Source organism: Labrus bergylta, chromosome 15 (genome assembly GCF_963930695.1).
Source record: "Labrus bergylta chromosome 15, fLabBer1.1, whole genome shotgun sequence".
In the NCBI taxonomy this organism is placed as follows: Eukaryota; Metazoa; Chordata; class Actinopteri; order Labriformes; family Labridae; genus Labrus; species Labrus bergylta.
In genome coordinates, this window is record NC_089209.1 from 23,626,326 (window position 1) to 23,653,620 (window position 27,295).

General features: G+C 41.2%; 1 protein-coding gene across 1 annotated transcript; it reads right to left on the reverse strand.

Moving 5' to 3' along the window:
• LOC109999008 (gamma-aminobutyric acid receptor subunit rho-1-like) lies at positions 1 to 24,564 on the reverse strand. Its single transcript, XM_065964175.1, has 10 exons — positions 24,347 to 24,564; positions 16,031 to 16,081; positions 14,475 to 14,581; positions 12,780 to 12,847; positions 12,471 to 12,694; positions 8,070 to 8,152; positions 7,726 to 7,866; positions 7,492 to 7,644; positions 4,150 to 4,346; positions 1 to 3,117 (listed from the first exon to the last, which is right to left on the reverse strand). Exons 1-10 carry the CDS (start codon positions 24,448 to 24,450, stop codon positions 2,830 to 2,832), a joined length of 1,416 nt encoding a protein of 471 aa, XP_065820247.1. The 5' UTR covers positions 24,451 to 24,564; the 3' UTR covers positions 1 to 2,829.
• Positions 24,565 to 27,295: the final 2,731 nt, after the last annotated feature.

The following is a 27,295-nucleotide window of genomic DNA, read 5'->3' on the forward strand; positions in this document are numbered from 1 at the left end:
CTGATCACTCAGATTTCACTCCAACATGTCAGATGATCCCAAGCTCAGCAACAGAATCTGATTTCCAAATTACGTCACGTTATTTGCCTTCAACAAAAAATAAATCTTCACACTGAAATATCCGAGTCATCACATGTTTTAATATGTGGAGGTGAAGATGAGAAGAGTTACAACAGATGGAGAAGTGGAAAAGTAGAAAAAGGTCCATGAATGAGATTAAAGTGAATATTCATGCATGTAATTAAACATTTAGTCCAATCAGAAGATTTCATTCCACCATGAAACCTTGAAGATGTGACTCAAATGCATTAAACGTTACTGACAGTTTCAGTTTCTTCACACGTCACAAGACGTATATAAGGACGAAACAATCTCTAGCTGATGCTTTCCATAGTCCGGATCTCTACATGGCATTTTTTAAAGATCCCAAATGGTCCAAAAGCCTGAAACTCCTTCCACTTTTGATTTGACTGTATAAATGTATTCTGCAGATCTTAAACCATGACAGGAGTGTGGTAGAGCACAGACCCTGCAATCCTTTAAATGTCCAGCAGGGGGAGGCTGCACTGGTTATAACAAAGTCTAAAACCCCTTTGCCACCAAAGTGAACTTGGGGCTAGTTCCCGGCTGGTGCTAGTGCTGGTTCAGAGGTGGTTCAACTTGCAAACCGTCTAAAAACCAGTTTGCTTTTCCACGGGCAAAGGCTGCAAAACAGCCACATCATTACATCACTATTTACGCCTGTGATTTCACAGCACCACTTGCGTGCCGTCTTCAAGCAGAACAACAATGGAAGATTACAGCATCTCGTTTAAAATACTGCTTCTGGCTTTGCAAACCTTCATCGGCATTCAAACACGACAGGTCCAATGAGTTTGTTCTGCTCGTCAGGATTGCTTTAGATGGTGATTACCTTTCAGAAGACATGGTTTTTGTATGGTTTATTTTAGACATGATCACCCCGCCCCCAGCCCCCAACATAAGCGCTTCTTATGACCTCTTAGAACAGCAAGGAGTTGGAGCTACTCTGTCAGTTTTTTCTGGATCGGAGCCTATTCATTGGCAGTCGATACACAAAGAACCGGTTCTACATGAGGCACTGGCTCTAAAAGAGCCCTAGAACCAACTTGGTGAAAGGGGTCTGAGTCTGAGAAATGGTCCTACTTGTCAGTTGATTAATTCCCTCAATAAACATTTTCCTAATGAGTTGATGGTCTCACTCTCCAGTTTCAAGCCTCCTTCAATACAGCATGATGATCATTTAGTAAATTAAGGTCCCATTTAGAGTCAAAGAGACCAGAAAGAGGGGAGGAGTTAGGGCGGGGCTATCACAGCGTCCTCATGAATGTCTTAATTTTAATTGTACTTTAGGAAACTACGAGGAGTCGCCTTGTTTGTATTTTCGTTCCATTTAAGACTTTTTTCTGTGTTTGAAATGACAAATAGCATCCCAATTAAAATCCCTGAGAATAATGAACGCACCTTTCTAATGTCACATCTGCTCACCATTCACTTCTCTCCAGCTCCACCCTTTTCATGCTAACATGGTCCCTTCTGGCACAAGAAAACATGCTGACAGATAAAATGCTACACTGAAGAGAGAACTCTGCAACATTTGGAAAAAATGAGCTATAGGAGAAAGTCCATTTCGTAAAGCTGTTTTGTCGTTCTGCATCACTGTGAGGGACCCTCGGAGCTAAAGCAAGGATAAATTTTAAAAGTTGCTGCTGCTGGTCTTGTTCCTGTATGCTGGTTGCTGCTAAACTCAAATGTTAAAGTGTATCTATACATGCAGAAGGGAATCAAATCTTGGAGTGTTTCCTGAGTCCAGCCGTGTTATCTGCTGCTGTTTTTAGAGAGAAACCTCAATGTTTTGTGTGAGACTGTTTTCACCAGCACACACACACACGCTCAATGTATGGTGGCCTTGAAGGTCGACTGCACAAATCGCAAAAAACACTTCACAAAATGCAAAAATATTAAATGAAACTAAATTAAAAATAAACCTACAAATATTTAATGTAACATCAAAAACACTCCACTCGTGTAAAAAAATATTTCAACTTTTTTTTTCAGTATCCTAAGTGAAATGTGTCTGTGTTTCATAATATTTCTATTTTAATAGAGTAAAATGATTTTGGGCTCTGGAGAAATGTTTTTTTGCAATCATGAAATATTGTGCAGTTTACCTTCTGGGCCACCGTAGCACCGTCAATACACGCACACACAGAGATCAGATCATTTTCATTATGAAAACCTGATTTAAAATATAAGAACTTGTGTTATAACCTTTAAAAAAAAGCCCTCAGAGTTTAAAGATGCAACAAAAGCAACAGTGAATAACTCAAGCTCTAGCTACAATCTGTTTCGAGCCCTTAGATACAGTTTATCAAGCCCTGATCCCTAAAAAACAAATAGCAGATTACAAACTGTTCAATCCAAAAGTTTCCAGGCGTAGCTGCTTCCTGGCGAACATTTGACATCCTTTAAGTTCACAACAAGGTTCAAAAATGGCCCCATGGTAAAGCCACAAAGGGTAACTTTTTCTGTTTTTACTGTGTGACAGAAGTTATTCCAGTTTTTGCTCTCAGCTGGTCCTCGCTGGAAAAATGCCAGAAACCTGATTGGATGCTTCCTGTGTTAGGTTTAAATGTTTTTGTGTCTGGGGGTCCACTCTACCTGAAGACGGGCACTGCACTCCATTCTTATGTCCAGAACAACTTTAAGTTCATTGCACACGTCTCCGCTCCTCTGGTTTCCACTTTGACGAGTCTGGAGGCAGAGTTTGACACTTTAAGTGTTTGGAGCTCACTGAGCCTCAGGTCTGTCTTAGCAGTAGATGGACCAGTAGATGACGTTGAAGAGAATGTAAGATGCAGGAAAAAGGACTCTGGAGTATTTGTCTATGACGTGCGTGTCGATCCAGACGTTGCTATACGCGCTGGTGCCCACGTGTCCGGTGATCTGGTCGCTCTCCATCGCCAGCTGCACCAGCATCCTCTCCCGCTTGATGCCGTTCTCCTCTGGCATGCCATAGCTTCCTGTATTGTTGGCGTCCACCTCGCTGTAGCTGGAGGACATCATGTCAGGATGAGCTAAACCACACGTACATGGCAGCTGCGGGCAGACAACAAATGGTTAATAGTGCCCCAAGATCACAACATGTCCACAAAAAAATGTAACGCAAGTCTTTTCACCCAAGAAACGCATAATTCAGACGTCCAAAGATTTTTATGAAATCTTCATCTTGTTTTAGAAAAAAGTGGATTCAAAGACAAATGAAGACCGTTTCTGAAATAAAACACCTGCATATAGCCTGAAAACATCAACATGCCTACATGTTTGGAGGTGAGATGTTTGGAGAGTTCAAGAAAGCTAATTTCAGTATATTTTAAAAATTCCTCCAACATGTCACGTCTGCAAGTCCTCCTATGTGTTAATCACTACATCCTGGGGTACGCTGGAAGAGTCCTTTTTGGTTTGAAAGGGTCTTAACTGAGTGAAACAACCCCAAAGTGTTAAAGTGTGAGTAAAGTGCAACAGCGTGTTCTGAGTGTTAGTGAAATCCGCATTAGATGGCCTGTTTGCCAAACTGCTGTTGAACAGAAAGAGGGAGAAGAACCAGTTTTACAATTAATTTAGCAGAGCGACATACATAAAGGAGGTTTTGTCCAAAAGACACAGCGACAGGAATTAACAAATATGAATTAAGAAAACAGCAGAGCAGGGGCGGCAAATCTTGGCTTATTCCCCAAATGTGTTGTCTAAATCCCCAAATATTTCAGGTTGTTAATAAAACTATAACTCTGTGTCATTCCCCGTCAGGTCTCTTCCTCTTACAGCAAATCAATTGAGAAAGTTATCCCTAACATTAGTGTTGTAGTGCTCGAAAAATGGTCTTGACCGGTCTCGGGACCACTTTCTGAAGGTCTCCGAATTGAAAGCAATTTTTACTTGGCCTTGTCTCAGTCTCGGTCTGGGTGGACTATGGATTTACCCAGCTCTAGTGAAAGCAGACTTATTAACATCTCCATCCTCAGAACCATGAACAATAGCCTGGTTAAACTGACATTGTGCTTTAAAGTAACCTTTCAGTTAATATACATGAACCTCTGGGCATTCATAAACCTGAAGGTGACTCGTACTGACCCTCTCTCTGTGCTTCCTCTCCTTGCGTTCCTGCAGGGTGGACAGGTAGTTGACGGCGGCGTACTCTATCACCGACAGGAAGACAAAGACGAAGCTGACCCACAGGTAAATGTCCACAGCTTTGATGTAGGACACCCGCGGCATGGATGCGTTCACTCCAGTGATGATGGTGGACATGGTGAGCACCGTGGTTATACCTGAAACACGACGAGTTCAGAAAACAGTCTTTATTTGATATCTCTGATAGCTTAACACGAGCTAACAGTCCAATAAGGTTCCATATGAGAGGTGACTTTAGCTGGTCAGGTTAAAATTACATCTGATGTGAGGGAAGGTAAATTAATGTTCCAGCACAAGTTTATCATGAGTCATCAGAATACTTCAATATGGATGTACCATGAAGAGAACAGGTGGTCCAATAGAAACAATACACGACAAAATATTTTTGAGAAGATACGACGATGGGCGATTAAAAAGTCGACACGAGAAGGACTTGAAATTATGCTTTCCTTATGTTTTTAATTAAAATTAAAATTTCATAAATTAGCTTTTTACTGTTCATTTGAGTATGCAGCAGACGAAATGAAGGTCTCCCCCCACCACCTCAGCCCCCATTCACACCTCTGCTGGAAACTCTGCTCTTCCTCCCATCAAGGTCTTGACCACCTCCCCCCCCCTCTCTCAGCTCCTCATCAGCAGCTTCAAAGGACAGCCCACCCTCACCCTCACCCCCCAGCTCCCTCCCTTCAGGTACCTGCATGACAATAGACAGTTCCCCACACCCCTCCCCCGCTCACTGTCCCACTTTCACTCTTACTACCAGCCAGGTACAAAGAGAACTCTCCAGACTCCACATCAGAAAAGCCAGTGGACCAGACAACATCAGTCCCAGAATCCTGAAGGTGTGTGCTGGGCAGTCTTTGGAAGTCTTTCAGCACCTCTTCAACCTCTCCCTGAGGCTGATGAAGGTGCCTGACCTGTGGAAGACCTCCTGCATTGTCCCGATACCAAAGAAAGGTCGTCCCAGCGCTCTCAATGACTACAGACCTGTGGCACTCACGTCACATGTCATGAAGACATTTGAGAGGCTGGTTCTCCAGCACATGAGGACCCTGCTCACTGCTTTCCAGGATCCGTTGCAGTTTGCATATCAGAGGCACATTGGTGTGGAGGATGCTATCATCTTCCTGACATACAAAGCCCTGTCACACCTGGAGACGAAGGGAAGCACTGTGAGAGTCATGTTCTTTGACTTCTCCAGTGCTTTCAATTCAATCCAGCCCTGCCTCCTGAGGGACAAACTGCTGGATATGCAGCTGCACCCTGACACCTCAGCCTGGATCTTCAACTACCTCACGGGCCGGCCACAGTATGTCAGAGTCGACGGCTGTGTCTCTGATGTAGTGACGGGCAACACAGGAGTACCTCAAGGAACTGTTCTGGCGCCTTTTCTCTTCACTCTCTTCACATTTTTAACTCTGGTTCCTGCCACCTCCAAAAGTTTTTCGATGACTCCTCCATTGTTGGGTGCATCACTGATGACGACAAGAAGGCGTACAGAGGACTGTTAGAGAGCTTCGTCACATGGTGCGAAAGCAACCACCTGAAGCTCAACATCAGCAAAACAAAGGAGGTGGTAGTGGACTACCGGAAGAAGAAGAGGCCCCCTGCCCGAGTCATCATCCAGGGGAAGGAAGTGGAGAGGGTGGACTCATACAAGTACCTTGGGGTCCACATCAACAATAAACTGGACTGGTCTCACAACTCTGACGCCCTCTTCAGGAAGGGACAGAGCAGGATGTTCTTCCTGAGGAGACTCAGATCGTTCAGTGTCTGCAACAGACTCCTGAAGACCTTCTACCAGTCTGTGGTGGCCAGTGCCCTCTTCTTTGCTGTGGCGTGCTGGTGGGGTGGCATCAAGACTGGTGAAGCAAACAGGCTGAACAAGCTGGTGAGGAAGGCCCGCTCTGTAGTGGGTCTGGATCTGGACAGTTTGGAGACAGTGGGTGAGAGGAGGATGAAGGAAAAAATCTTATCCATTCTGGATAACTCCTTTCACCCTCTACATGGTGAGCTGTGGCAGATGGGCAGCTCCTTCAGCCAACGCCTCATCCCCCCCAGGTGCAAAACAGAGCGCTTCAGGCGCTCCTTTGTGCCCACTGCCATAAGACTGTACAACAGCAGCCTATGACAACAATAACAGTCCATCCTTGACACTAAACTTCACCCCCATAAAACACTACCCACATGACCTGCTTCATTATTATCATTGTATTATTGTATTATTATTATTATTATTTAGGTCAATATATATATACATATATACTGTACATTCTATATATTTTATTATATTATTATACTAGTCTATATTATATAACATTTCATTATATTACACTATATTGTTCATATTGCACTATATTATATTATACTACATTATATTATATAACTGCACTCTGCAGTACTGTGGTACAACACTGCCTCTCTTCTCTGCTGTTTACATTACTTGCTGCTATTTATTTATCATACCAAGTCACTTTAATCACTTGTCACTTTATGTTGTCATTCTCTGCAAATACTGTCTCAACTCTCAATTCCCCCCAGTTAACTTCATCATTCATTTTGTACTGTATATACCCCCTGTTTTTATTTATTTATTTATTTTTTATTTATCTTATCTATTCTGTTTAATGTGTATTTGAGCTTTCTTGTCTGTGCTGCTGTAACGCCCGAATTTCCCCTCTGGGGATCAATAAAGTACTATCCTATCCTATCCTAAATCATTGGTGCATGTTAAAGGAGTAATATGTAACTCTGACACCTAGTGTTTAAAATGGGTACTGCAGTCTTAATTCAAAACATTTGAGAGAGCTGTCAACCCCTCGCCCCTCGACGCTCACACGGGTTACCATGTAACGCGGACACTGAAGCTTCAGTGTTTAACCTCCTCTGCATCGGTCTTGAAACAGTTCTGCACAAAAGCATCTCCAATATTTATCCCCGCTTCGATCGCTGCAACACCTGTTGGAAACGTGCTCAAACTAGGATCAACATTGATGCAGAGCTGGCTAAACACTGAAGCTACAGTGTTTGCAACATGGCGACCTGCGTGAGACTAGGGATCTAGGGAGGAGGGAGCGGGGGAGGCAGCTCTCTCCAGTGTTTTAAATAAAGACTGCAGTACCCGTTTTAAACACTACATGTCACAGTTACATGCTCCTTTAACCATGTTATGTTAAATTGTGATTTCCTGTTTTATTCTGACAAAAACCCTTGTGTTCCTGTTTCCTTGTGTATATCTTCTCATCATATTACCGTCACAATTGTTAAGTGAAGAAATCTCACCTAACGGCACCCTGGCAGGGACGGCCCTGCGGTCAATCCAGAAGGACACCCAGGACAACATGACCATCAGCGTGGCGGGGAAGTAGGTCTGCAGCAGGAAGAAGAAGATGTGACGCCGCAGAGTGAAGGTGATGTACAGACGGTTGTACCAGCCTGGAGACAGAGAGATAAAGCTGTAAGATAACCTGTAAGAAGACTTGCCTGAATAGAAGGCTGTTCACTACCTGTCAGTACCTGTGCTGCTGTAGAAGGCCAGCTTGGTGGTGGTGTGAAACTCCTGGATGAGAAACTGGGAGAGAGAAATCCTCTCGTCTGTGTTTAACGACCTGTTCCCTTCCTTCCAGTACAGCATCAGGTCATCGTCTGTGTACGCATCTGGAGAGAGACAAAGACAAGCAACTGAGTATCTGCAAAACAAATCACATGTAATCAACCCCATTACCTTAATCCAGAAAACACAGTGTCATAAAAAACAGGAGGAATTCACCACTGCTTTTTGAATGAGCATGAGACTTCCTACACTCTCCAGAGACGGAGGAATAATCAGAAAACAGTTGGCTGAAAATGTGTACACTTACAGCTCTCTATCTCCAAAGAGCACGTCTGCGTGTCGAGAGGAAAGCGACTCAGGTCCATGCTGCACATTGATGTGACTGTCACCCTAAAAAAAAGAATGAAGGAAGATGGTTATACGCTTGTCACTGATGTGCAGACGGCCTAAAAAAAGCAGCAATTATCACAACGCTTGGACCCAGCTGTCTTTCGTAAGGTGATAATTTTTGCAAAAAAAATTGAGGTAAAACCCATCCATACTGTATATATAGATACATTTGCTAACCATTAATATGATTGCAGGTGTGGTCAAACATGCAACATGCCACAAGGTGCAAGAAAAAAAACAACATCATTCAAAAACAACCACAGGAAATGTGTAAAGATGCATAGAAAAGTGTCATCATACGATTATTTAAACATAGTGTAGCTGTAGCTCCTCCTACTTTCATAATCTAGGTTTAGTTATTTTACTATATTAGCAGCTTAAGTTTTATACACATCATGCTGCTTCATCGCCCCTTTCTTCCCCGAGTTATGAACCTTTTCTGCATGGCGTTTTTAGTTCCTCTGGTGTCTAGTCTGCCATCTCTTAGTATTCAGATTACTGCATTGAATGAGTAATAGTTGAACAAGACGTTACACTGTGTTTGTCCTGCCTCAGGTCTCTGTTCAGGACAGTTCAGTTTAGTTAATTGTCATTTGTAGCATGAAAACTACATTGGAAAACATTTGCAAGAGGTTGTAGACAGTACAATTGGACAAGGACACAGGACAGTGAGTTTAAAAAACAGGCAATATAAATATAAATATGGTATACGTTAAACTCTAAAGGGGCCAGTGAGGGTGTGCAGGACTCGGCACTTAACAGGTATAAAAACTTTTAGTGTATGCACTTTAATAAGGAACATTTGCCACCAAATGAACATAGCAGCCATTCGTCTATCTTACTGCTCTGGGATTCAACAATCTGTGGGAGCAAATCTTTGACTTTTGATGTTCAATAAAGCCCCACAGATGTAAAAAAAACATGGCCTGTAGTTTAAAACTACAAACAAAGATGTCTGTACTTTTGATTTGGTGATTGACAATATAAATGAATATCCATTATTTGCTCATAATGCATGTGTAACCTCCAGCAGAGCATGAGCCCTCCTTACTAAAAGGCAGAGAGGAAGTGGGTGGGGGGCTTCTGCGGAGAGATGATAAATGAAAACAGATAATCCAGCTCACAGGAGCAGAGACGACCACGCGGCATGCAGGATGCTGGACAAACTGTCATCCTCAATCTGCCTGGGTCTGGAAAATCTTCAACCAGCACCAACGGCCAGATTAACCGGGGTCATGTAATCAGGATGCATGATCATATCTGCTATTTGCAATCACATATTTTCCCTCATAAACACAATATACGTTCACCAAGAAGCAAAGAACCGTAGTCCACATAAAGACAAAACTTTATTCAGAGTCCCAAAAAGATCACAAACTTTAATATCTGAGATGTGGCTAAAACTCAAAATATGTAGGCTGCTCTGTCATCACCCTCAGAAATAAAATCCAGATATTTCAGTCTTTGAATGTTGCTGAATGCAGATTGGTGGATGTTGACATCATCAGTTGAGTTTTCTTCGTTCCCGTCCGTCATGAAGGCACCGCTGTGCCCCCCGGGGGTCTGAAGAGGAGGCAGATGGCCAGCTGTTAATCTCTGCCAGACTCTGTAACGTGGATTACTGATTCAACTCTCTTGGCTCCGAGCCTCCTATCGCTCACCAAAATTACAAGTTCCTGCTCGGGGGTATTAGCGCTCCTAATTGGCAGAACTTTATCCCCTTAAATTCAAGTCTTGTACTGTGGCAGCTGGAGCCACTTTGTCCTGGCCATGACCACCCACTAACATCATAACCTGCCCCACTGACTAAGTAGGACGTGTACTTCATGTGTCTTGTGCTAAGATACTCTGCAGTGTTTTCTGTGTTCTAATTTGGTTTTGAGGACCAACACCCCTACGAGACCTCCCACCCTGACAAAAGAAAGGCAGACAACACTTTATTTATGGAATTGTTTTTTTTCCCCGTCCTGTTCATCCAATTGGGAAATACATTTCCACAATGCCGGTGTTATGCTGATAAATGCTTCCCTGCTGAGAATTGCACGTGACTCCCAGGACAGTTTAAAATATCGCAGACAGAATTTCTACACTGCCAAATTTTGCATCCACCCTTTCATTTCCTCTCCAGACACTTTAGAGTCTAACACTGTTTCCAGGTCATTTTTACGCAGGCTGAGGAATATGCGTTTTCTACCGAGTCGACAGACTAATAAGGACACTTTACAAAGGGTGACTATATGTCTCGATTTGACCGAGACCGTCCTGTTTTCAAGCTCCATGTCTCGAGTCCCCACAAATGTCTATAAACAATAATATGTCCCGGTTTTAAACATTCCCTGTCCCAGTTTTAACCAACCACAACAATGCACCATGCTTGCAAAACTGTTCTGTCTCTATATATGTCAATCAATGTTGTTGCCAAGGCTGTTACTGTTCTAACCAGTAGAAAAACATCACTAATGCACTGTGAGTCAAAGCTCAATACTGATGTGTCTGTTGAGTGTCAATCAATCTTGGGGTTGCGGTTGCTGCTCATTAAACACATTTAATCATATTCACAGGTCCGTAGGCTCGCTGTGAAACTAAAAAGGAAGTCAGCGTTTTCCAAAGAGGCAGTGAATATGTCGCTTTTTGCAATGTCAACGTTGGAAATGTGGACATACAAAGCCATCCTAAAACAAGCGAACACAAACAGTGGGTACAGGCTGGAAGTATCAGGAGGAAACCTTTACCTACCACCTTGAGTGACCATTGCAGGTCACCAATCTGTGGGTTGATACAACACAATACCATATTGTCCCCTAGCAGGAAATCTGTTGTCACAGTTTGTACAGTTGGTACATGGATACACATATATTTATATGGGTAAGCATGTTACACAAGGACAAAAACATAGCACATAACAGTAACCATAGCAGCCAATACAACAGTCAATGTGGGAGTTTGATAAGTGCTTCAATAGCCAAGGGGACAAAACTCTTTTTTTAACGTGCCCTATCCAGGTCAGAGTCCTATATCTCTGACCTGATTGGACTGAGTGGATGAGAGGGGTCCTGGTGAGTGCTCTGTGTGCCAGGACGTTGTGGGTTTGCGCGTTAAAATTAAAGTGTCCCAATTTGGAGGTTTTGAAAATATGGTCAGCCTAACTTAACATTTATTAAGTGTAAACTTCAGATACTTTGTCATCACAGATCTGCCCCCAGAAAAACAATATATACTGTTTTTAAATTTTATGTGAGCTGCATGCATTCCTGGGCAGATCCCTGGTACGATTTACAACTTGTGATTGGGTTGACAGCCTACATCCTGCAGGTAGATTTGCCCTGAGCCCGCCCCTTGTTGACGATGTTTTTAAGATACGGACTATGCACGCTATTGTTAGACTACAAGCCAATAAAACCGTCATGTCACAGAGAGTGAATCAACTGTTTACAGCTAATCCTGCGTGCTACACCTTACAGACAGACAACACTTTCCAAGTTTCCTTGGACTTGCCAAGGAGTCGGTCTGTCTCTGTATCTCTAGTTGCCAGAGAACACACAAACGCACTGTGCAATGGCAAAGACGGCATAAGAAAACACTGACTCGCTTTTGTTAAAATAAATCACACACACACTGGAACACTTCCTAAAGCACTTTTCAGTTTTTGATTGTGCTCTTAAAGCTCCTCTGTGGTGGGATCCCTTCATCCCCCCATTCTCTGTACAGTCATATCAAAGGAGAGGCGTCACTGGGGTTTAAATATGGCACCTTGAACAGGCAGCCAGAACAGGGCTTCACCCTCATTTATCATGAGGAACAAAATTGTGTTCAGACATTTTGAATTTTGTTAAAATTGTGTTCTAAACTATTCTGTCAGACATGAGTCATGCAGAAATAAATAGCTTTTCTCTGAAAGCAGAATCACCTCTGAATAATATTAACTTCATATTCAGTCCCCTCATGTTAACAGCATGTAAGCAAAGCCCGACAGGTCGGCGTATTGTATCGTTAGGTATCTGATGTGAAGTGTTATCATCATTTTTGGCTTCATAAAGTAACACATCAGAGGCAGCATTAAAATCTTCTTATCCTAACAGTTTAAATCAGTGGTTCCCAACCTCGCTGGCTCGTGACCCTACCTTGACTTCACTAAACTCTGGTGACCCCAGACATCCGAAAACACAAACAAATAGTTTTTCTACTGTATTTCAAGTAAACATTTGTTTAGTCCACATTTAGGCTTTTAGATGTGTAATATAGATGACAGAGGAAGAAAGAGCAAAGTGTGTGTGAATGTTTAACTGTGTCCTCTCATGTCACTCCTGTTGGGACTCACCTGAGGCTGTAGAGGACTTTCCCATCGGGGTAAACCCGCAGCATGACGTTCTCCGTGGTGGTGTCATGAGTGAAGGACTTCTTGGAGTGGACAAAAAACAGGTCGGGGACCCAGATCTTCTTCACCAGGCGGCCGTCGAAGGTCATGCTCTGGTTCTTGTTGCTCCTGAAGGACAGGCGTTCGTCTTTCCAGTAATGCCTCAGGTACAGGGTCATAGTGAAGTCCTTCAACAAGGAAGTACACGTCTGTTAAAACCTTATGACCACCGACAACACGTTTAATACACAAAACACTTTAGTCAGGGCTTACCATATCGACTTCTGAAATAGCATCCAAACTTTCAACCTGAACATCCACTCCGACTGGGACAGCAGGTCCTGGAAAAAAATATGCAGGAACCTTTTAATTTACCCGTGTGGACGTCAGTGTAAACTCACACAGACGTAGAAACTGACTGGATTATCTGCGTTTGTTTACAGATTGTGACTCCGTTTAATGCCTATCATTTTTTAGTCAAACTATTAAATCTGCTTTTCTTCATCCAAATGCCTGTTAAAGCAGAGACGTATAGTTTTCTCGAAAGAGAAATGTGAAGAGAGACAGTACTACAACCCAAACTGACAAGTTTTCTCCAGTTTCTTTAAACACAGCATCATTGTCTTGTTTTATACGATCCAACAGTAACCATATTTGGAAGAGAGGATTAAGTATCTTCCTTTCTGGTCTCTTTGACTCTAAATGGGACCATCCTTTACTAAAGGAACATCATGCTGTGTTGAAGAAGACTTGAAAATAGAGACTGACACAATCAACTTGTTCAGAAAATGTTTACTGATGGAATAAATCTACTGAGAAGTAGGAACATTTCCTTTTTTTACAACCTGTTAGGTTTCCCCTGCTGGCTAATAGAAGGAATGCAGGCTAAGGACATTTCTGCAACACTTTTACTCTCTCAAAGAGTACTTTCACATCTTGCACAAAACTCCTTTAGTTTTTTGGGGTATGCTACATGTGAGTGAGCGCAAACGGGGGGGGGGTGACTTTTACACGACCATAGACTGTCTGCACTCGACTTTGTTGATATTGTGATTCAGTTGAACTACACATGGTATTTATATGAAGGAAAATATTCTCATTGTAGTGTCATACAGAGGACTCTGTTACTTCGTTCCCCACCTTCACGTCGTTCTCTTTTACGTCATGTCTTGCCTGAGGAGAAGTTTTGCAAAAAGTGTTGAGCTGAAAATGTGCGTATCGTTTTACAAATCTGGACTGATGTTTTTCTTGTTGTGGTTTGCATTTCAATAACTGTATATCATTTTTAATTTGAGTGTGGACGCAATATATTTCTGATATATTATATATTATTTTGCTGAATGTGGTGATGGTGGCTAACTCACTTTATTTACCCGAACAACAATCCCTCCCAAAAAAGAAGTCAACTATCTCCAGAAAAAATGATTTCACTTTATTTCTGGTTGATATTTGATATGTTTCAACAACGTCTTTTTCCCTTTAACTCTCTGCTGGGCAGCTGTCGTTCACAGGGATCATGCAGATATAAAGACTGACAGCTGTTAGCAGAGTAAAGACTTTAAAAACTCCACGGGAGATTTTCAAACATAAAGAAAATGTATGAGAGTGAGAATTTAAAAATCTCACAGATTCAGGCTCTGAGCGCTGCTTACATGGCAGATTTAGATGGAAGTTATTGAAACGTAAAGCTACAGACTGCTGCAGCTCGGTCATAATTAATCACAGCATCGTGGATCAGACTTAATCCCACCCTGTTATGTCATCTCTACGAGCCAGAGCTGGACTCGCCCTCCGCCCACGTCCAGAGGAGTGTATAGATCAGATGGAGAGGGTGGACGGGGTGAAGTCTAAACCGACAGATGTGGCTAATGACTCGTCTGGAAGTTGACTTTAAGATGAAATATCTTGGAGCAGAGGCCTAATGGCTCTGCAACACTCTGTTCAGTTCAGATTAATAAAGCTCCTCACCTCCGAACCCCGGCCTCATGGTGAAGTCGTGGTCGTCTATCCTCAGCAGCTGCTCCGACTTTGTTCCCCAGGCTTTAGTGATGTCTTGACTCCTTTTCAGCATTGAGCTGACAACAAAAGAAAACAACATCCATCTAATTTAAATGATCAATTCTACCATGTAATGTTGACACATTCCCTTTATGACATTGAATACCCGTTCAGCATAAAACTACAATTTTTTTTTCTTATCTTATCTGTCTTGTATCTATTGGGTTGTATTTATATCAAATGTGTTTCCCCTCTAAATTAATCTAGTTTTTCAACAAACAACTTTAATCTGCTCACTTTATGCTCGCATGTGCACAGACATAAACAACAACAGGAGTACACCTCATGTTTTGAAAAGTTCCAATCGATATTCCGTTATTTATAGTAGTTCAGTACTGAATCAACAGAAAGCAGCTGTAGACCTACATTAACAGATATTCTGTTGTTTATTGGAGTTCAGCACAGAATTGGCTGCAAGCAGCTGTACATTAACATTGTTAAAACAGAGCCAGGAGAAGCTTAAGTGTGGATACATTTACAAGAGTGTGCAGACAGTGGACCTTATCGCTCGCCCTCTCTCTTGCTCTGAAGCCCAACGTTGGGATCTGACGTCAGCCCAACGTTAAGATCTTTAACAGTCAGTATCGACGTCTACAGGACTGCCTTATATGGTTCGGATTGAACATTTTTGTGACATCTTTCTTGGACGTTAAAAAGACGTTTAAAAAAGACGTCATATAAACTCTCTTTCTGAACCACAAGGTGTCCTTAAGACGTCTGTAATTGTCTTTGAAAAGACGTCGGAAAATGACGTCATGAAAATTTTCATTTTGAACCCTGTAAGGATGATACTTGGACATCAATAGTCAGGACCTGACATCGGCCCAACGTCGTGATCTGACGTCGGCCCAACATACAGGTAAGTTTGTTACCAATTCTAAGCAAGGTAAAAGAAATAATCATAATTAAAAAAAAAGTATTTACAGATGCAAAATAATTGTAATGCTTCTTTGGATTGGCTTACATTTTCAATGCTGCGTGCAGCTTCAGTGTTTCTTCTCTAAAGCCTCTTTCAAATCACTGACTTTATTTATGCCCTGGTATTGGCTTTAATCAGCGTAGAGAAATACTCTTATGAACTTCCTAATTCTAAAGGATAGGAATGGATTATATTAGGCTTAGTAAAATACACGGAAGCAGCTGCAAACAATAGTGTAATTCAATTTTTCACCGTGTGCCTCTAAATACAGTCATGCTGCTTTTTTTAAGGTTTATTTCTGGCTATTTCTGCCTTTATTTTGAGCTAGGACAGAGCTAGAGTCAGAAATCCAGAGAGAGATGGTGGGGAATGACATGCAGGAAAGGAGCCAAAGATTGATATGAACCTGGGCCGACCTCTTGGAGGACTGCAGCCGTCTTACATGGCCCGAGTGACACCAAGTTATACTGCTTTATTCTGCTCCAGAAGATTCTGCTGGTTAGCCCTGGTTCCTGTTCTTATTACACACAAAAAAAACTGCATTTACCTGCCAATCCTGCTGCTGGATCCATCGATCAGAGGCATTTCTCTTTTTGACCTGAACAAAAGAAAACACACTCATGGGATTTTATACAAGTATTATGCAATGTTGGACAATGTCGGAGGGAATCTTTCAACCTGGACATGGCTGAACTGAGAAACAGCCCACCGCTCCACATGACCCCTGTTTAGGAACTTTAAAGGCAAATCTTCTCTCTCTCTCTCTCTCTATCTATACTCATCATAATGTGCATGACAAAATAAGATCCTGAGATAACAGTAAGATCCCGTTTAAATTGCCTTCTCTTCTTACAACCTAAGATCTACATTTATATGTTTCTCATTGATTTGTCAGAAATTAATTAAGTGGTCTTCCAAACATTTGAATATTTTACAGAGTGAATACGAGGTTGTTTAATTGATTAAGCCTCAAAAAGTGTTTGTCCAAAATCACCACTTAAAGAAACTCAAAAAAGGAAATGTGCCACAAATTACGCCTCTGAACAGGCAAATAGCCGACCATAGTTTGTGATGATAGAGTGACCAATCAAGAGGGGGCCTAGACAACACCCGCCGTGCTTGGTCTGAGAACGACTTCTGAACAACAGCTAGGAAACAGCTTGTTTAAAAAAAAACAGCTTGGAAACAGCTTGTTTAAAAAACAAACAAAAAAAACCAAACATTTTCCTCTGTTACGAAAAGGTCTGGGGATCCTTTCTGTAATGTTTGAGGACACTTTGAATAACAATTCAAAAACATCAACTTTTAGTCAACACACTTTAAGGTATTAACAATGATCCTAGGGATGAAATGAGGATGTCATGTGAAACAACCAAAAAGAGATTTTGGAAGTGACATGGTGATTTCTATCATTCGTTACATAACAGACTTAAAACATCCTGAACGAAGGAGGGAAACTAAAGATCAGGTCACAGATCACACCAGGTATGAGTCCTCTCTGATCACCTCATGTAGGACTGAGAGATGAAGGCAGGACAGGAGTGTGTACTTTAAATAAGCCTCAGGAAACAAGTTCATCTCGCTCTGCAGAGGACGATAACAGATTAGGTGGTGTACAATAAAAATGCATTATTGCGTAATAAGCACTGAAGGAATCTAATGGAAAGGACTTCTGCGTTTTCATGTTTTCACTGAACTTCCTCTGTACACTCTGCACGGCAGGAGACAGTAGAAACAGAGAGAGAAATCCTTCAAGTGGTTAAATTAAGTTCAACTTCAAGTGCCCTGAAAACTGTCTCTGTTTCAACTGTTTCAGGTAAAAAAAAATGCTGCTTTAATTGACATTTCAACCCTCCAAAATGTAATATAGTGCACTTCCAATTAGCGAGGAACTCAGATCTCGGAGCTGGGAATGACATCACACAGGAGTTAACCGCGTTCCAGTAGTTGGACAAACAACTTCCAGGAGTACTTTTGTTAGCTGATACCAGAAGATAACACAGTACGCAATAGTGTGGGCGCAAAAATAAAATGACAACACGATACTCTCAGTGTGATTGATTTATGTTTCTAAGTCGTAATTCCGACTTCCGGGGGGCGTTCCTCATGACATATCAGACCGTTAACTAGGACATTTTCCCCCTGTGGGCAAACAGTACGTCTTATCTGTGGCTGTGGCTCAGTTGGTAGAGTCGTTGTCTCTCAACCTGAAGGTCAATGCTTCGATCCCCAGCTCATGCAGCAACATGCCCGTTGTACTTGGGCAAGACACTTAACCCCAAGTTGCTCCCACTGCTTCGACTGTGGTGTATGAATGTGATTAGATACTACATAGCAACCTCTACCATCAGGGTGTGACTGCGTAGGTGTGACATGCGGTGTAAAAGCACTTTGAGTAGTCAGAAGACTAGAAAAGTATATAAGTTCAAGTCCATTTAGAATTATCATTTATCTCTTTGTACAAGTGAAGGTAGTGGCATCATTTTAACAGTCAAATGTCTCGCTCACTATGAATCTTTACTTTCACTTCGCAGTGCAGACGACACTGAAGCAACTAAATGAAGGACTTCCACATGGTGCGCTTTGGCGCCAACCTAACGTCTCTGAGTGCAACAGTTTTGCACCACTTCTCCCCCTCACAGACGGTGTGCATTTGTTGACATGCAGTGGAGCAGTGTTGTAAGAAGCCAAATACCCATGTTGACTGACAATCTGCGTAATATTACAGGATTGTACCCAAAAATGTCTCTGCTAGCGTCTAGGGTTGTAGAGACAACTTTTTGGTGTAAGATGGATTTATTTGTATGTAAATCTGAGACATAACTTGGGTTAGATGAATGTCTGAACCTGGTAAAGCTGCTAAACATTAGACAACGATGACAATGATGACTATACAGCCTAACCTTACGTCTGAGTCAAATCTGCAGGGATGTACACTCTGCTTCTTCACTCTCTCTTTTTCTCTCTTCTTAGCTTCATCTGTCACCAGCCCTTCCTCCTAGCCTCAGTTGTTGTATTAAACGGTCCAGAGACGAGCTAACTGGCTGCTTTGTAAGCTGCTGTGCTCTAAAGCCATATCTCAATAGAGAACCTCAGCCCTCTGCCACTATTCTCCCTTTTTAAAGTCGTTGCACTACTAGATCAACTTTTTTAAGATGTAAAAGTTACAGTTTGTTGATTTTAAAACTCACAATCTAAAAAATGTTAATCTCATTTTCTGACAGTCTGGTTTAGTAGGTCATAGAGAGGCATCAGTGTTAATGTACGGTTGTTTCATAACCACATAAACACTCCTAACAGGAGCTCTGATGTATTGACTCTCTCTCCTCAGTTGACCAATAGGAAAAGCTCTTATATAAATGCAAAACATGAAAAACACCAGCGTGGTCGTCATTGCACTCAAACTGTCTCTTTAGTGTTCACACCCTCTGACAGATGTTACGCAGACGTTAACCACCACTGGGCTCTTCCACTTGTACTTAATACTTCACCTTAACCAACAGCTTGGACTGAGTGAAACTGAGAAATGATTACGGAGAAGCATTAACAAGAGGTCAAAGAGCTGATGAGCTTTAAAAACCATGTCTGGTTACTCTGTGGCCGACTATCTTTTCAGCGGTCTGACTGAACTGCACACAGCATTGAAATGAAGGCGACTGTGTTGGGACCAACACGTTACTGTAACGCAGTAACAAAGTAGTTAATTTCCAGATCGAATAACGCTGTAAAAATTACTGACTTTAAAAAGGATTTGTTACTCGTCACTTTATGTGAAACAGCCGACAACAACTGGGGGAGGTTCCACTAACGTCAGCACAGCAGAATCCAGGGGGAAGGAATGTGAAGGTGATCATTCAGCCATGATTTGTCTGTCTCTGAAATACCAACATTATTATTCCCTGCACAAAGTGGTGAGTTGTAGTTGATGTTCAGGGAGCAAAACTTCTTTCACAAGAAGTTAAAACAGAGCTTAACAGAAACAAGCTTCTAGATAGCCTTGGAAGATCAAGGTGGAGACACTCCATACAAACAGCCGACTGTTTTTAAAACACTGCCAGCTCCACCATCTGTTAGCCGGACTAAAGACTGATAGACAGGTATGTCGACGGCAACGTGCTTTATATCAACTGTTGAGTCTGTTGCCTTCAGATAACTAGTTGGTAAAACACCTACAAACTGAAAATGACTCCAGTGTTATTTGAAAAGTGCGAGTTGTCACGGCTCAATTCCGCTACTGCAGCACTAAATAATGTGAACATTAATATGAGGATTGAAGCCAAAAAAAAAAGAACACTCGAGTGGATAGAGTCAGAAATCAGGGAGCGAGAGAGAGAGGGGAATGACATGCAGGAAAGGAACCACAGGTGGGATTCAAACCTGGACCGCCCACTTGGAGGACCATAGCCTCCATACATGCGGCGCGTGTACTAACCATTGAGTCACCAGCGCCCCGTAACATTGTATTTCTGTTTAAATACTAATGTTGACGGACAACTTTGATCGTCCTCAATACTTGTTGAAACTGGTCTCATGTCTGGTGTCTCCCACGCTTTTAAAATCAGTTGGGGCGATGGTGGCGTAGTGGTCTCCATGCATGGAGGCTATAGTCCTTCAAGCGGGCGGTCCAGGTTTGAATCCCACCTGTGACTCCTTTCCTGCATGTCATTCCCCACTCTCTCTCTCTCTCTCTCTCTGATTTCTAACTCTATCCACTGTCCTATCTCTACATTAAAGGCACAAAAAGCCAAAAAAAAAAAAATCTGTTAAGATTTGAAAATCGTCAAGTGTGTAGCCATCCTTGCGTGGACATTTTCCTCCTGTTATTTGTCGTATGTATTCCTAGTGTTGCACTTTTTCTTGACCTTGTTTTTTTTTATTTGAAAGATTTCATGCCAACCTGCCTTTTATGGAGAATTCAGTTCTTTATGAAATGTGTTTGTCTTCTTTTGTATCCTCTCTGTTTATTAATCCAAACATGATAGAAATACACGCCCACGTGCACTATGTTATCGATCTGTTATATGACTGTATCATCAAATTCTCTCAGACTGGTTGAATATTTAGCTTTAGTTTAATTTGACTATTTGTACATTAATGGAATAGAGACAAAAACCATTTGAGCCAATGACAGCATGCAGATAAACTTCGGGGTTGTGTTGTTCTCTGTTCAGTTTCATTGATTTGAAATATGAAACAGCTGCTGGACACTTGCCGTAAATGATGAGAGCCACAGCTCTTTATGTCTTCTATTATTGTGATGGAAATAAATGGATTCAGGAAATGTGTCTGTCCTCGAAATGCCTCAGCTGCTGACATACATTTCAAAACCATCACTCTGGAAACAAGAATATTCTCCTTTTGATGGAGAGATGTGTAAACATTAGGGCCACTTTAAAGAAAAACGAAATCTGAATTTACCAGATTAAAGTTGTTAATTTTTTTTTTTTATATTAAATTCATAAATCAATTAAAATGAGGCTATGGTTAAAATGATTCTTCTGAAAGGTTTTATCAGAAGAGCAGCCATCCGCCTGCTCTAAATGATGAAAGGGGAACAAATCCATTTCCTCACAAAAGAGACCGTTTCCTCCAAGTCACTGTTACTTCTTTAGAAAAGCTCCAGTTTCTTGCTATATCTTTTCATACAATGTGATGCTGATGATACTCAATCAATCTGTGTTTCACACTTCACAAGGAAGTGTCTCTTTATTTTTTAAACCTTTATTAAAGTATAACTTAACAAGATGCTCCACGGTCCTCATTTTCATACTGCTGCTTTATGGATATATTTGATTTCTATTATATTTAAGTGTAAAAAATTGCATATAAAGCCTTTAAACTTGTAAATTAAATCTGCGACATTATTCTTGCAAATTAAGACTTTAATCTAGTAAATTTATGACTTCAATTTTGAAATCTCTGAATTGTTCTCCATTAATTTGGCCCTAATACTCTAATACCTACTAAAATGTTGATCAGTGAGTGTAAAGACTTTATCTTGAGTCAGTGCCACAGTTGATTTATTTTTTGATTGAATGTTCCTACAACACCGGCACCTGAGAACAGAGGTAGACTGTTGTTCGTCCTTTATATTAAACTTTATGTTGAGTCTTTATTCTTGTTAACTAAGGAGAACTGAGTCGTGGTTTTGGATTTCTTGGTGTGTGAAGAAAGTTTTTAGATCCTAGAATCCTTAACTGATATTTTGCAGGTTTGCGGAGCAGAAAGACAACATCACATGTCGAACGTTTTGTGCTTCACTGAAACACGACGTGAATTTGTGGCCTTGGTTCCGCCTGGCTGAGTTCGGTTAAAGCCACAACAATAGCAATAATTCAGAAAGCACATGAACACAATTAGATTAGCGGTTATGTAATCTCAGTAAGTGATTTTTCTAAACAGGCGCACGTGTCACCGTTTTTACTGCTGTCAGCTGAAAACAGAGCTCTGATCACACTGATTTGAACTTGTCCTTATCAGGGCGGGTCATACAACACTGGGTATACTGGTGTCTTTGTTCTTGGACTGGGAGTTGGAGGTTTATCTCTTATGGGACTATCAAACATGCATAAAGAAGTTTTGATCCAAATAACAACGGCCTTTTCCTGAAATATTCATTCAGTTCTGTTATTTAATTATAAACACAATGGACACTATTTCCAGTTTATTCTAATGTCAGCAGGTGTATAATGATAATACGCATGATCTTTTTGTGACACACCGGGTCCACTTAAAGGGATAGTTTTGTATTTTTTAAGTGGGGTTGTATGTAGCCTTCTACTGTGCAACGAGGTACCTGGGAATCGTAGGCTGCAAGGCTAGTCAACACGCAGCGTCATTAGCATCATCAGTGTGCGTAAACCTGATCGAGCTGAGGTTGCCATGGCGGTCAGCAGAAAGCGAGATCTTGCAATTGTGGCGTTCATGTGCATCAAAAAATGTAAAGAGGAGGAAATAGAAACATGTGGACACTGTTGTGGTGAGGGAAAAGAGGCCAAACTGGGATGTAAGTGTTGCAAAGAGAGTTTGACTTAAGACATTAAGACAATGACATCTAAGATTTTATATCCATAACCATTTTGATTCCATGGCAACAATAATTGAAATCCTTTGCCCTCAAGGTTGGTTAGTGATTTATTGTTTTTAAATTTTGAATATTTGCAAGTAAACTCCTATACAGCACAAATATGAGCAATGTTTCAGAAATGTAATCTGCCTTAAGTGATTGGTGTGCTACAGTACTTTCTTTGGATCATGCCTGAAAGAAGGAGTCCACTGAATTGTATTTTGAACGTCTAAGGTCCTTCTCCGACCTCCTTCACCCACCTCCATTTGTGGAACAGCTGAAGCTCAAGAGTTTCCTTCTACTTAAATAAATCCATCTTAAACCAAAAAGTTGTCTCTTTCCTCGTTGATCTTGAAGTTAGCTTTGTAAGTTCGGAACCTTACAAACCTGTCTCAATTAGCATGTCATAAATGACCCTCTGCAATTTAACAATCTCCGCCTATAGTCGTCATGGTAACAGTTGAATACACATACTCCACATGCTAACAGTTAGCAAACAACGGGCTGTAGACGCTAGCAGAGTCAGATTTGATCCAAATCTGGTGATAGGACTGTAACTTGTCAGACGTTCATTGACTTCTCACAACGTCTTTTCCGACTTTTCCTCCCTCTGTCAGGTGTAACAGTGCTGTATGTTTTACGACACTGCAGTTCCATTCAGAGACCATCTGTGGGCGCCAAAGAACAGCAAACTGAATTCCTACATATTGTTGCTTTAATTTAAAGCTTTTAACAGGTAATTTGTGTTTGGAGGTGTAATGATATTAATAGTTATGGGTTGACAAAGGTTGTGTTGAAGGGCCCAATGTGATATCAACCTGTTTATAATTCCATTATGTAAATCCATAACGACTGTAGGGTGGCTGTATATATTGACATTACTTAATGCATCTCATATAGACCTGGGTAATATGTAGGACTGAACAGAGGCTTAGAGCTAACTTTCGCCTCACATCCAGCCGGAGCTTTCTGAAAACTATCGATCGACTATCCTTTATCAGGAGATACTGTGTTGTATTTGTTGATATTTTCATAACTAGTGGATATTAGACCAGTTATTGAACTGATGATTATGATCTCTTCTCATAATTTATAATAACATTACATCATCATGGGAGAACAGAAGCTATAACAGATGAGGGAAAATCCTTTAGCTCTTTACTACCACCAAACATTACAGTGTCATGTGCTTATTACACTAAACAAATCTGACATTTTGGAAAACGCACAGATTCTGCAAATGTCTCACTTAAGTGACTTAACAAGTTGTAGATAAGTCAGATGAAACGAGCAGAACTTGCAGCATGCCTTTACAATTTAAAATCGAACAAACTCAGACTGCTGATGAGGACCTTTTGATGTTCTGGAAAGTTCTTTAACTAGTTTGTACTGTACACAGAGCTTGAACTTTGATTATTTAATGAACTTCAAACACGGTTTTCAAAGCCATGTACAAACTGACAGGCGCCGGAGTTTAATCTTGTGCAGACTCTTTTATCATCTTGTACTTTTGTTTCTTCCTTTTTTTTTGTTTAACGCAGATTCGATGATAACCCAGGTTGAAAGAAGTTTTATTGAAAGAGATTCACGCTAATAGTTTCAAAACTCTCCTACCTAATTTTAGAGATAAGTAACATTGAAAACATGGCAGGATATCCACCTCTTTTGATAAAACTTTTAAAAAAAAAAGCGTTTTAAAGTCGGTTCAATTAACTTAAAATGATTAAATTGTTCAGCTTGGCGCGTATTTACGCACGGCGCTTTATGAGTATATACATTATGTCATAATGGACTGACCTGACGAGCCTGTACGGCTGCAGGGATTGTCCTCTCTGTCCCGGCTGTCCGGACACACCAAGCATCCAAACCAGCAAGTTGAGCAGCACCACGTCCGTGTGCATGGTGTCCAGCGTCAGACCTCTCCAATACTCTCAAAGCTGCAGGTTACTCCCGCACCGGTTCCCGCACAGGACGCGCATTCCGCACTCACCGCTCCGCGCTGTACACATAGTGAGAATCTATAGGCTGCATGGAAGTCACGGATTTTAATCTCCCACCGAGGAGGGGGCGAAGCATTTTATCCTAAACCTACAAATCCTTTGCGTCAGATGTCTCTCGGATTTGCTCGCTGCAGCCTGAACGGGCGGCACGTTTTCTCCCCCCCCGCCTGGTGAGAGCGGAAACCTTCAGCTCCCGATGTAAAGGTAGAGGCTGACAGATGTGCAGCGCATGAGTGTGCAGGCAGATCTACATGCACACTTTTAAATGCACAACGTAAACAGTGAATGATCGGAGGTGGAGGAAGAACATCGCTTATTTCACTGTTTGCAGTTTAGGGATCATTTGGTGGCGCACACTGCTCATGTTCAATGTGTTAAGTCATCATAAAAACACTACGGCTTGCTTGACACACGTTACGTGCAGTGATGTCATGATATCTGAAACATACAGTAGTATAATTATTTTAAGTGCATTACCAATTACCGATATGAGGAGTTATGTAACAATGTTAATCCAGAGCGACTGTTACTGTATGAAACGTGGCTGGGTGACAGAGGGTGACATCAGCAGGTCAATCAGGTTATTTCCTCGTAAGGAACTTCTCTCGTCTCCTCAGACCTTTATGTTTAGATTTTTTTTAAATCCATTATTCTTGAGATTGTGAATCAGAAATATTTGGACTCAGTCTTTGACGCTGACACATAAGTAGTACAGATATAAAGCACGTAGGCCTACTTCTATTTACAAATGTAAAGAACATACTTAAAAGAAGAAGAAAATAAAAAAATATGAACAAAACTAACTTTTATCAAAATTTCATAAATTCATAAATTCTCAACAGATGCATGATCACCTATGAGTCTGGTTCTGCTCGAAGTTTCTGCCTGTTAAAAAAATGTTTTTTGCTTTGCCACTGTTGCCAAACTTGCTCAATGACTCTTATGTTTGTCTCATAATATGATAAGAGACAGGGCCGTCTCCAGGATCCCACGGGGCCCCTCCACCACAGCCCCATCCAATGATGTCGCTATAACCATACCTCCATCACACTAACAACCAATCAGAAGCTTTAAATTAAGGTCTTCAATACTTATTGATGCACATTTTCTAGGAGACAATCTGTTTTATGTTAAAGGATAAACTAAACCACAGAGTTTCCGCTGCATCTACCCTTGAAGGAAAAAAATGGCTTTTGAACATCGATGTATCAACATGGAAGGGGCCGCAGCATCAAACAGTCGATGCGACACACAAACGCACACGTAAACTGATTAGCAAGTTTAGCTAGTTTATCTAGTCATGAGCGACGACTAGAGAAGCAGCCATGACACTTTAGAGACAGAAATGTTGTGAAGTTCAGGACTTCTCTCTTCCAGAGTCTCCTGTAGGCCACGGGAGTGTTTTTCTGTGAATAACCCAGACAGGGTTATAGTGTTATTTAAACAATTAATAATGGAATTTCAAAGGACAATGTGTGTGTTTTTGGTCTGTGCTATTGGCTATATTGCACAACTAAACTCTGTTTTCTTGGGGAGGGCGTTTAGGGGTCCAAGACCAAGGGCCTGTGGTCATGATTATCTGTCCATGAGCCTTGTAGTTGTATAAATGTAAGTATGTAGTGAACAACTGACTGTCAGATCAAATCAAGTTTAATTCAATGATTATTAAAACATTTATTATAAGGTGGAGAGAACTGTGTTAGTAATCTTAATATGCATTATAAATATGAAAATGAATGTTCTCTTTCTTCAAGTTAAAAACAAAATGCTTAGAAATCTTTTGAACCAGGTGTATTTAAAAAGGCATACTTAGGCAGACAAATTAAATAAAAGGTGTAATTTGAGCTTCCTCTTTTCTTTTTAGTTACAAATTTTCAAAACCAATTTCTTTTTATCGTAACAGGTGGGTTCCGACGGTAGGAACTTTATAATTTTTCTAGGAACTGTTGGAACCCTCCCCCTTTTTTGTATTGATTCTGCACCACAGGAATGAACTATTTTAGTTACTAGAACCCCTTTAAGAGGAGCCCTTTTAGCTCCTCCTTCCGAGTATAGATACCATGGGCGATGTGAATGCAGACAGAAAAAAAGTTCCCATGGTGTGCTGTTCTCAGGGAACGCCCTAGTGGATAGTTCCCCCTCCAAAAGTCCCCCGAACTGTTTGGTCTGAAAACACTGCAGGTAAAACACAGATTGTTTCTTTTATTTCCCATACTCCAAGTGTGCGTCAGTTTGATCCCCGTCAGTGTGTGCCTTCTTGTTCAGTAAGCCTGTGATAGTGTGGTTAGTATTAATGCATGCAGCAGCAGAGGTTGATGAGCTTTGTTCTCAGATATATAGTCTATAGGATTATCTGGAGGGAACACAAGCTTTCATTTTACTCAGCTTTCTAAGATTAAGTTTGATCCTTTTATATCGTTTCAGTAGATTATAAGACCACCACAACAGTAAAAGCATGACACCAGTGCTCTCCTCCATGTCCGTCCAGCTAGAGCACACAACGTCTTTATGAACTATTCAATGGTTGATATCTACTGCAAATCTAAAAATCGGCTGCAGAAAAAAAAAAAAACAAAGCATAAAAACTTGACATGCTGTAAAAACGCACCGTTAAAAGTCACAAACCCAGAAAACCCCTTCAACCCAGTCATCACAACAAAATATCTCCTGGCCTGATTGGATCATTCCTGAGTGGTGAGCTAAATAAAAAAAAAAACACTTTTCATTCTGCAGCAGTGCCATTACG